This window comes from Carlito syrichta, unplaced genomic scaffold (assembly GCF_000164805.1).
Source record: "Carlito syrichta isolate Samal-C Ts95f unplaced genomic scaffold, Tarsius_syrichta-2.0.1 Scaffold303058, whole genome shotgun sequence".
NCBI lineage: Eukaryota > Metazoa > Chordata > Mammalia > Primates > Tarsiidae > Carlito > Carlito syrichta.
Genome location: NW_007247154.1, coordinates 340,870 through 352,792, shown reverse-complemented (window position 1 = coordinate 352,792; position 11,923 = coordinate 340,870). Strand labels below are relative to the sequence as shown.

General features: G+C 51.3%; 1 protein-coding gene across 1 annotated transcript in view; it reads left to right on the top strand.

Annotated features, from left to right (window-relative positions):
- Window positions 1–5,543: 5,543 nt before the first annotated feature.
- The window catches only part of LOC103259909 (serotransferrin-like), a 63,116-nt gene continuing 56,736 nt past the window's right edge, over window positions 5,544–11,923 (top strand). Inside the window, 2 exon segments of the mRNA XM_021712084.1 lie at window positions 5,544–5,617; window positions 7,265–7,437. Of these exon segments, the coding sequence (XP_021567759.1) occupies window positions 5,575–5,617; window positions 7,265–7,437 (216 nt within the window). The 5' untranslated portion in view covers window positions 5,544–5,574.

Below are 11,923 nucleotides of genomic sequence, written 5' to 3'. Positions count from 1 at the left end.
AGTCTGGGTAACAGAGTGAGACTCCAACTCAAAAACCAAAAACAAACAAACAAAAAAAAAACAAGAGGGGGAAACGAAAGGGTAAATGCCCAAATGGGGTGATTTAATTAAATAATCAGCAGCCATTTTGACATTGCCTAGTTCTGTCCCAAATTTCCTGGTCTGTCCTCCAATCACTAGCCAAGGACAGAATCGGTTCCTCAGAAGTAGCTATTGATAATTGTTTTACAGCCCCTTCTTAACTTGCTTTGTATTAATCAATCTTTCTATTCCCAGAGTTTGCTCCCCAGCCACAAGACTGAGCTAATCTAATCTGTCACAGTCAGCCTTCAGTGACAGCCCACCAGCCCACCTGCAGGATCAGGAGATGTGTTATCCAGACAATGTCAAGGCAGGAGATCTACTATGTCAACACCCAAGAATGCTGTTCCTGGAGATTTTTACTAACCCTATTCCCTTACAGAAACCTTAAAAGCATCCTTGCCCCCCCACCCCATGGATGGGCCATGTTACTCACAGTGTCAGCCCCATTCAGATCCTCTCCCGAAAGTGAATAAACTCTTTTGCTTTTCCTTGCAATTTTTCGCATCTTTCTTGCGGCACCGGATTGCAGACCCCTCTTTTGTGTCAGACCAAACAAGCAGACATTCTGGTTTTATTCTTGATCTTAAAGAGAAAGCTTTCACTCAGCATTCCATCGCTAAGTATGATTTTTGAAGGTTTTTCGTATGTGCAAATATTCTATGCCAGATTGAAGAAGTTGTGTAGGATAAGTTTGCTGAGAGGCTTAATTATGAATGGATATTGAAATTTTTAAAATGATGTTTCTGTACTGATTGGTATAAAAATTATAGAACTATCCTCCATTCTGTTAATATGACCATTTGCAGTGATTGATATTTCAAACAATAACTTGCATTCCTGTAACTCAGTTTGGTAATAATTTGTTACCCTTTTTTGATTTTGCTAGATTCTATTTGCTAATCTTTTGTCTAGAATTTTTGCATCTGTGTTTATAAAAGCTGTTTTTAATCTTTGTCATGATGTCTCTGTTAGCTTTTCCTTTCAAAGTATATACACCATCCTCAAAAGATTAGTCAGGGAGTGATTCTGTGTCCTGGAAGAGTATATGTAAGATTGAGGTAATTCTTCTTAAATGTTTGATAGAATTCATTCCATCTGACCCTGGACAATTCTTAACGAGAAGGGTATTTTTAGGATGCTCCTGTGAAGAGAATGGAAACCTTGAGAATCCTTATTGTCCAAGAACTTCTGAGCGGGAGGGAGAGAGAGAGAGAGAGAGAGAGAGAGAGAAAGCGAGAGAGAGAATCATATGGCATTTCAAAACACCTGACATTTTCCCAAAAGGACCTGGCTCCCAGTTTTCTCAACATACCACCTCGACCCAGCAGCCCTGAGGGTGACTGGTCTTATGAGCATCTGTCCTCCAGCTGCCGGGCTGGGTCTTCCCAAAGATGACCAAGACTCAGGATTTCAGAGGAGGCTCTGGTGTCAGGGAGAGGACACTGAGGGGGAGGGAGGAGAGGGAGGCTGGAGGCAGACAGAGGCTCTTTGTTTGCTCTGCTTCTGTGTCAATTGGGCAACACTGGCAAACAACAAATAACAAATATTGGTTCAGAGGCCCACTGCCTTCCCGCCCACCTCCTGCCGGTCAGTCCCTCAGCTCCGCTGCACGTACACACAAGCTCAGCTGTGGCACCAGGGCCAACTCTGTGGCTGGAATTAAAGAGTTCTATTCAGTTTGCCGTGGAAGATTTGGCTCAGGCTTGGGTTAGTCTGGAACCGGAAGCTCCCTTAACTCTTCTATCTCCTTCTCTTTCTTTCTTACTTGTCTCTCTCTCTCTCTGCCACTTCTGAATATTTAAGGAGAAGATCAATTTCAAGAAGGCAGCTGTGGTCCAGGGAAGGCTGGGATTCAGGAGATTTGAGTTCAAGCCTCAGAGCTCCATGAATGAGGCTCCATCGTTTTACCATAGTGTCCACGGGTGAAAAATGGAGGTACTGATCTTACCTTGCAGGGCTGTGGTCAAGACCACACAATCTTGGCACGTACAAGGGGCTACAAACACATGCATTTCTTTTCAACTGAGATTAATCAAGCCAGTCCATGTCTGAGGTTCTGCATCCAGGCACTCAGACCTGTCCCAGACTGGCCAGCCCCTCTGCGAGAGAACTCCAGGATGGTGTGCCCGGGATGGGAATGCCGTGTCCGTCCCTCTCTCTGTGTGACCCCAGATGAGCCCCCTTGGGCCCTGTATCTTCTGGTTTCCTGGGAGAGGTGGTATCCCTGGTAGATGGGTACACTGCAGAACCAGACTGTCTGATTTTGCAGTCTGACTTTGCAGCTGACCTTGGGCAGGGTATTATCCTCTCTGGTCCTCAGCTTCCTTGTCTGATCTGTAAGACGGCGATTCTAAACTGATGTCAGAGGGTCACAGCAAGCACTCAGTGAAGCTCTCAGGAAGTCTCAGCCATCATTCACTATCAAAAGGGAAGAGAGTTTTAGCTCTAGAGTGTCTCTGGTGTAGAATTAAACAATGTTAAGTGAGAGCACAGGTACAAATATTCCAGGGCATGGAACACTGTAATGGTAACCTCTCACCTCTGCATGCGCTGGGCATGGGCACACCATGTACCAGGCTTGTGTACACATCGCTCCAGAACTGGCCTCACCCTGCCTGTTCCTCCACAGAACCCTGTGTCTGCCATTCTTTGGAGGAACAGGCAGGGTGTTCAGAACCAAGGGTATTCAGAACCAAGGCCCTGAGTCTCTCTCCTGGTGTGAGCAGACGATGATGGCATTCCTGTTCTCTGGGTCTTATCTGAGAGTCCTTCATCTCCCGTGAGCACCTGTCTTGGGCTTGGACTTTGGGGACCCAATGAGAACAAGATGTGGTGCTGGCTGCTCTGGCCAGAGGTTGCTCTCTGCGGGAGTAGTGGCGCTCTGGCTTGGCTGTGGGCCTGTGGCTGGAGCGTGGCTCCGGAAGGCTCACTCTGGGAGGGTAGAAGGACTTCAGGGCTCCAGGGAATCATTGTTCATCTTCTTTCTTTTCCCCGAACTGAGCTTCCCGGATTAGGGGCATTAGCACAACGCTTGGTAACTCCACTTCCTGCCTCCTGGCAGGCCTGTCCAGCGCATCAGCTGCTTGTGGGCACGCGGCTCTGCTGGGTACCTTCCAGCCGATCCAGCCCCTGAGGTTTCCCAGTCATTTCCCATCACTGCTTCAAGGTCTCCACAGGAATCCAACCACTCGCCTGGGTCTGCTGTGAGAATGTGACCCTCCTGCCAGGAGTCTGATTTTCCCACGGCTCAGGCACAAGGGGCCCTTGAAGGGGACAGGGGCACTGAGGCAGGACAGGGAGCTTGCTCATCCTCACTGTGAGGCAGGTGTTGGGAAGGCCAGGCTTGCCTTATGTCCCCCGTGTAAACCGAAGGCCCCAGCTGAAGCAGTGGTCTCTAGAGTGGCGGGTGTGTAACCCCTTTGTATAGGAGACAATCTATCGGGGCATGGATGGACACAACCTAACTTTCAGTTGTATTTATTGTTATTGCAAAAGGTTAACGAATTACTCACTCCTATGTGATGTGTGGATTGGCCTTATCCCCCACCTAGGTCTCAGGCCAGACAGTGTCTGCCAGTGGAGCCTTTGAAATGTCCTGAGAGAAAGTGGAGACCACCTCACTACAGGGTATGGTAGAAAAAGGGGTGCTGACCCTGTTCCCTGTTTTGGCATTTTTTGTTGCCACATTTTGTGGTTTGCGTGTGCCCAGTTAAAGCAATGCACAGATGAGAGACTCAGGTTTTAACCCTCCAACCCTTACAAGACACACAAGTGCCTTCAAAAGATTCCTACAAAGAAACCAGGATAAGAAGATAATTCTGCCAACACAAACACAGTGAACAAAAATAAAACGGCCAAGCTGACACATCAGCTAGGTGTGATGTGAGCTCTTTGTCAACTAAAACAGGGCCGGGCACATTGGCTCGCACCTGCCTAGCACTTTGGGAGGCCAAGGGGAGAGGACTGCCTGAGCACAAGAGTTTGAGACCAGCCCGGGCAATATGGAGGAGACTTTGGCTCTACAATTTTTAAAAAAATAGCTGGGTGTGATGACACATACCTGTAGTTCCAGCTACTCAGGAGGCTTAGGCAGAAGGATCACCTGAGTCCAGGAGGTCAAGGCTGTGATAGCTGTGATTGTGCCACTGCACTCAGCCTGGAGACAGAGTAAAATTCCAACTCAAAAAAAAAAAAAAAACTTAACTAAAACAGAAGGCAACCCATGACCATCTAGACAGATTGGATAAGAAGTAACTTTTGGAAACCCCTAAAATGATCTTGAGGAATCTGAAATCTGGATTCAGATTTTATCTAAGGAACCCTAACGTTTCTCTAAGTATACATTGAGCCGTGAGATAGTATCCATCATCTGTAAGGCAGCATAAACATAGAAGAAGCAGCCTGAATGCTAATAATAGTTATAACAATCCTAGCTAACACATCTGGAGTCTTTATTCTGTGTCCACCACAGCATCTCCGTCTGTGGGATGTTTAGCCCCTGGGTCCCAGCCTGCGGGTGAGCACGCTCTTACAAGGCCTGATTCAGGCCAGGACACTGCTGATGCTTCTCCTTTTGCTACAATGATCAGCTGTCAAAAAGGACATTAGAAATAAACGAATTTCATCTTTACCTTATCCTTTGATAACTTCCTATTCCTCTGCCTGGTTAAAATATGCACAATCGTTAGTTTAAAAAACACACGTAGAAGGCACAGGCCTAGTGTTTTTCATAAGGACGTGCAGTCAGTTTGGATGTCAGGCTGGAGGGGACAGGTGGCCACATGTCCCTCAGGGCTTTCTGTGGACTAACAACGCATTCTGTTCTGAGTCTCTCAGGGTGGGGACCACATTCCTGGAAGCTTCTTTTCTAGTGAGAGGGGGTTCTTCCCCTGTGGCTCTGTCCCTAGCCCAAGGGGTCCCACAGGAAGCCCGAGGGCCAGGAGGACACCCCGCCTCTTGGCGGCAGGCCTCTGAGAGCCCAAGAGCAGCGTTGCAGGGAGGGACACCCGGGGAGGGGCTGCGTCTGACCCTGTGACCTTGAGCCCAGCTGCCTCCTGTCCTCTCAGGAGGGGTTCTGCCTGCCCTTCCCCGGTCCCAGGGAGGGTGGGGGGCGTCTGGGGCAGCTCCCCTCCCTCTCCAGCCTCCAAGTCGCCATCTGCGGACCGGGCAGAGAGCCCTGGCGTCGGGAGCAGAGCCGCCCGCCGGCTCCTGGCACGGGCACGGCGGTGACAAAGGCGGATTGTGCTCGGTTCCCTGCCCATCAGCGTTTTTGCGCTGGCTTGCTTCCACCGCGCGGCTGTCCGCGGCTCAGGAAATGGGGCGATCGGTGGGAGGCGACGAAGGAGCGGGTCGCCGGGGGCGGTTGGGCAAGCGGGCTGCACAAACACAGGAGGTCGAAGGTTGCGCCCCGCCGCCCGGCCGGGCATAAAGGAGCGCGCGGGCGGCCGGCCCGGGCGAGTCGGTGGGTGCGCGCCGCTCCACGCACGGAGGATGAGGCTCGCCGTGGGCGTCCTGCTGGCCGGCGCCGTCCTGGGTGAGTGCGGGCGCGGCCCGGGGGGCGTCCCCGGCCCGGCCACCTGGTGCTCGGCCGGGATCCCGGGCCCTCTGCTGGCCTCCGCCCGTCCCCGCTTCTCATGGCTGCCGCCTCTCTTGGTCCAGTAATCCTCAGTGCAACCCATCAGAGCGCCTCTAACCACAGGTTACCAAAACCCTTGGCTGCTGCCTCTTCAGCCAGGGTTGAGCTGTTTAGCTGGGCATTCAAGGCCTCCTCCGTCCAACTCCCCCCCCCCCCCTTCAGAGTCTGACGTCCTTTGGGCGCCTCGGTGCTGGGCCATCAGGTGGTTGTGAGCATGGATTTGAAGCCAGACTTGTCTCCCAATCCTGGCCAGGCTGGTCATGCCAGGGGGGTTATGACAGCACCCCAGAGAGGGCCAGTGGGGGCACGTGGAGGGCCCTGCCGTGTGTGCCTGCTTCCTGAGACTGTGGGCCCCTCTGTGCTGGAGCTCTGGCCTGCCATCAGGGGCGTTTGCCCCACCGTGGAGCCCCACGTTTAGCTGATGCACTGGCCATTTCTCCTGATGCACACCCGAGAGAGGGCCCCCACCCCCCCTTATCCCCACAGGACCGTGCCAGGTGGCACTCCACTGAGGACACGCTCTGGCCTATGGGAACTCGGGAAGGGTGGCTTGGGGAGGGGGCTGCCACTGACTGTGGGTGCCTCCTCGGATTTACCACTGGTCAGGGTGGAATAGGTCCACTGAGGCAGTCACTACAGGGCCCTCCTCGCCTGTCCGGCAGAGCTGCTGACTTCCTGGTATGCTTTGTGCTGTGGGGATTCTCACCAGCCAGTGAGCCAGCCCTGCCTGGTGGTCCACGGGGCATGGAGGTGACAGGGTGAGCGGGACACCACAGAGCTCAGATGAAAAGGACAATGTTCGCAGTCACGTGGATTTCCACAGCTGTACACATGGCCGGCTTTGGCTCTCCCTTTAAATGGCAGCCAAAGGGAGTGGCGGACTTTGAAGGAGGGCTCTGTGGAAGCAGAGGGGAGCCTGTGGAATGCGGCGTTTCTAGTCATTCCCAAGCAAGATGACAGATGCATGCCTCAGGCACATGAATGACATACCTGTTTAATCATGTACCCCCACTGTCGGGCAAGGAGAGACAGAGTAACTCAAAATGTGACCGTCTTCTGGGCCCTAGGGAGCAGACGCAGAGTCTGGAGGCCCAGGCCCTAGGCCTGGCTCAGTTACAAACAAAGGGGGTGACCATGGACCGAGCAAGCGTTGTCTCAGGATGATGGCACTTTCCACCCAGCAGGCTCTCCAGAGTGGCAACTGAAAGTGCCCTGTGCACACTGAGGAGGACACCGCATGCAGGCCAGGGACCAGCAAAGGGAGGGGCAAGGAGAATGCAGAGAGGCAGACCAGTCTCCAGTTGCAGCTGGGGTCATGCTGAATCCCTCTGGCCAGCGCAGGGTGGTTGGCAGGAAATGGGAGGCCAGCAGGGAAACTTTCTCTTGGCCCAGCCTCAGACTGCAGAGGACCCGTGCCTTGTTCATGGACAGGAAGGAGGAGGACAGGACGGGGGCGTGTGGCCATCAAGGCCCTTCCAAGGGTGAGGCCGGCTCTCCCCCGATACAGGGAGCAGGTCCCTTACCCCTCCGGCCTTTCTCTTCCAGGCCTGTGTCTGGCTGTCCCCGAAAAAACCGTGAGATGGTGTGCAGTGTCCGAACATGAGGCCAGTAAGTGTGCCAGCTTCCGGGACAGCATGAAGACTGTCCTGCCCGTGGATGGGGTCCACGTCAGCTGTGTGAAGAAAGCCTCCTACCTCGACTGCATCAAAGCCATCGCGGTGAGCCATGCTGCCTGGAGAGGGAGGGGAGGCCACACTTGGCCTTTCTCTGGCCATCTCGGAGCAGGCTCTGCTCCCGGGTGGGAGGCGGGTGTGGGGGCAATCAGCCCAGCTGCCACTGAAAGCATTTCAAGATGGAGATGCAGAGGACGTCTTCAGGGTATGCATGGAAAGCAGAAATCGGTGTCCTCTGAAAGGCGGCTATTCACAGGCACTAGGCTCGCTGAACTCAGGGAAACACCAAGAATGTCCATCATCAAATGATGACAGAGCCTCATTTGGAAGATCCTAGTAGCTCAGAGGCAGAAGAGGAGTGATGCCTATGGGGAGAGAGGGCAGTGCACGGCTGCAGGTGGTGGCCCTCTGTTTCCTAGGGTTCCCCTTCTGTCCATCTGCACATTCATTCTTGTGCCAGGCCCGACTCCATACCCGGCCCTGGGCCTGGAGACACTCACGGCCTAGCAAACACACACAACCAAACAGCACATTTCAAAACCTTGGGCATGAAGAGAAGGAGTGGAGTGTTCCAACCAGGACTCGCAGAGAAGCCTGCTTTGGCCTGGGTGGTCAGCGATGGCTTTGACGCAGTCTCTCTGAGTGGGAAGCGGCGAAGCTGAGACTCCAGGACTGAGCCCGGGTGGCCCCTGCAAAGAGCTGTAGGTAACATGTTCCAGGCAATGAACAGCAACATGTGCAAAGGGCTTGAGGTCAGGCAGAGAGGGCTTGCTTGTTGAAGCCACTAGAGGGAAGCCAGGGTGACTGGAGCTTTTGAAGATGGCATCAGTGAGAGCAGTGGCACAGGCTTCATTCAGTAACTGCCGGCAGGGGGGTAAGAACTGGGCTCCATTCTGAATTGTGGAGAGGTGGCGAGGGCATTTTAAAAGGTGAGTGAGGGAGGGGAGGGAACCAGGGCTCAGTGGAGTCGGAGCAGTGCAAAAGCAGAAGGCTGGCCGGTGGAAGTGTGATGAGGCTGGCTGGGTCTGCCAGCGGGCGGTCCTACAGGTGGGATTCCATCCTCCCACAGAGACTGGGAGGCAGATGCCCTGTCCATCCTGATGGACATATTGTGAAGGAATGACCCTCGGGTCCTTGAGATGCCTCTGAGCTGCAAGAGATACACATTCACCACTGCAGGCCCTTTCTAGTCAGTGCTTTTAGGAAGGAAGGGTGGGCCTATTGGTGGAAGGGTGTGTGTTGGCTACAGAGACAGGACGTTTCCCTGGAGGCATGGAGCTTTCTCAGGCAGGCACAGTAAGGGGACTGGGCCATCCTAGGGACACCTGCTAAAAGCCAGGTGAGAGTTTAATCAGGTCTTCTAGTGCAGGTGTTTGGACAGACTTGTCCCGTGCAGAAAGTTCTGCAGTTCTCAGAGCAGAGTAAACTGGAGGAGGCGGGAAGGAAGAAGGGGACATGCCAGGTAGGGCCCGACTCCCCCAGGGAGTCAGCGCTGTGGCTTTTCCTCATTCTCCGAACTTCTTACATTTTAAAATTTTTTTTGTAGAGCTAGGGTCTCGCTATCTTGTCCAGGCTGCTCTCGAACTCCTGCTGGCTCTGCCCTGGCTTCTGCTTCCCTCCAGTCCATTCTCTGTGGCCTATTTCTTCTGGGTTTGGTTATCGTGACCTGTGAGGCCATGCGAGGTTTTACTCCTGTCCGCCTGCTGGTGCAGGTTCCTCTGGGAGCCCTGCTGCTCTAGTGCTGGGCCCCTTGCTTTAGGCCTTGGCTTCTTGGCCTCCCGAGCCCAAGGCTCCAGTGACCCTGTAGAGTATCTTGGCCAAAAAAGCCCCGGTTCCCGACCTGGCTTCCCGGCCACTGCCCTGGGCAGGGCTCTTGTCTACTTGCTTACCCCTTTTTATTCAATGGCATGAGGGCTAGGGCGAGGAAGGTGTCTGCAGGTTTAAACAAAGCCACGTGTTTTGTATATGGGCTGGAGTTGTGGGACAAAAGGGCCCACGTGTCTTCTAATTTTTTGTTGCTGTTTTGAGATATTAAAAAGAGTTTTTAAGGCACAAATGTTTATTGATGGAGAATGGATACACGAAATGTGGAATATACATACAACAACATGTTTTTCAACCTTAAAAATAGATGGAATTTTGATGTATGCGGTAATGTGGATGAAACTTGAAAACGCAAGTGAAGCAAGTCAGATACAAAAGGACAAATAATGTATCATTTTACTGCTACTCAGTGCCTAGAATAATCAAATTCGTAGAGCCAGAAAGTAGAATAATGGTTACCAGGGGTTTTGGGGAGGGGGAAGAGAAGGGTGATTGTGTAATGGGTACAGGGTGTCAGTTTGGGAAGATAAAAAAGTTCTGGAGGTGGAAGGTGGTGACCTTTGCACAATGTCCCTGAAATACATAGTGTGACTGTGCTTAATGCCCCTGAAATGCACATTTGAAAATGGTAGAAATGGTCAATGTTATGTATATCTAGTTACAATGAAACAACTGCAAAACAGCTCCAACCATTAAAAAGGTATTTCAGCTAGACAAAGGTCTAGTTTGGCTTACATCAGTATGTTACTTCATTTAGAAATAGTTCCAGCTGCTTGGAAGGCTGAGGCAGAAGGATCTCCGGAGCCCAGCAGGTCGAGGCTGTGGTGGCCAGGAGCGGCCACTGCACTCCAGTCTGGGCAACAAAGTGAGACTCCAACTCAAAAAAAAAAAAAAAAAAAAAATACCGCTGTTTTAGTACTTGTCTATAACATGACAAAGATTTTCGAGCTATAGTTTTGTAATTTGACCAATAAGAAGTGTTCACAGAAAACTCGCAAGGAGTTCTAGAAAAAATCATTTTCATTAAAAATATTTGAAGCAAGGCTGGGTGTGATGGCTCAGGCCAGTAATCCCAGCACTTTGGGAGACCAAGGCGAGAAAATTGCCTGAGCCCGCAGGTTCAAGACCAGCCTGGGCGACATGGTGAGACCTTGTCTCTGCAATAAATCAAAAAATTAGCCAGACGTGGAAGCAGGCGCCTGTAGTTCCACTCCTTGGAAGTCAGAGGCAGAAGGCTCGCCAGAGCTCAGCAGGTCGACGCTGGGGTGGCTGTGTGTGTGCCACTGCACTCCGGCCTAGGTGACAGAGTGAGACTCTAACTAAAAAAAAAAAAACAAAAAAACCCTTTTGAAGCAAAAAAAAAAAAACAGTAAAAATATGTTTCTGAGTGTCTATATAAAAGATGGTTTGGCTCACTTTAAGAATTTATGCAAAGGGAAAATAAATTATAGGCCCCATAGGAAGGCAGCTTAATATTTCAAGTGACCCGTTGGTTTAAAGGTGAGGGTTGATAGATGAACAAAGTTAAAATAACAGCAACAGCCGGGCTCAGTGGCTCAGCCTGTAATCCTGTGCTTTGGGAGGCTGAGGTGAGTGGATTGCCTGAGCCTGCGGGTTCGAGGCCCACCCAGGTAACTTGGTGAGACCTCATCTCCACAATAAATCAAAAATTACCTGGGCGTGGTAGTGTGCACCTGTAGTTCCAGCTACTTGAAAGACTGAGGTGGAAGGATCGCTGGAGCCCAGCAGGTTGAGGCTGCGGTGGCTGGGGGCGGTCACTGCACTCCAGTCTGGGCGACAGAGTGAGACTCCAAGTCATAAACAACAACAACAAAAAAAACATTCTTAACTTGAAGTAACAGTGAATGATAAGAAATAAATCCAGACAACAACAACCAAAACATTCTTAACTTGAAGTAACAGTGAATGATAAGAAATAAATCCAGACTGCTTGGATTCAAATCTCAGCTTCGTAACTTACTAGCTGTGTGGCCTGGGGAAGTGGCTTAATCTTTCTGTGCCTCCTCTTCCTCACATAAAACAAGGCTGAGGCTGAGTGTGGTAGTTCACGCCTGTAATACCAGCATTTTGGGAGGCTGAGACAGGAGAATTGCTTGAAGACAGGAGTTCAAGCAGCCTGGTCAATATAGCGAGACCCCATCTCTACAAAAAATTTAAAAACCAGTCAGGCATGGTGGCACGTGCCTGTAGTCCCAGCGACTCAAGAGGCTGAGGCCACAGGATCCCTTGAGTTCTAGGAATTCGAGGTTACAGCGAGCCATGCTTATGACACAACACTCCAGCCTGGGTGAGACTGTGTCTCTTAAAAAATAAATAAATACATAAAGATATAAATAAAATGGAGCTGAGATGGAAAGCCAGGTGAGCGGCCAGGTGTTAGAATAGATGACTATACCAAAAATGAGTAAAATGGAAGTCATAGGCCTTTTTATCACTTAGCACATGGCATAACCAAGAAGCTAAATCCAGGAGGCGCCCGATCCCTGAACAAAAGGCTCCTGCAGTTTTTGAACCCAGGACAGGAAGGAAAATATTGAGTACTGAGTGGAGACAGAGATCTTCAAGGTTTCCATCCACTCCCAGAAGTCTCCACAAAGACACCTGGACCTCACAGGAACTCTCAGAATAAAGAGGTGCTTGAATGAAGGTTGTGGTCCAGAGATCTCAACAGCTATAAAAGCATGGC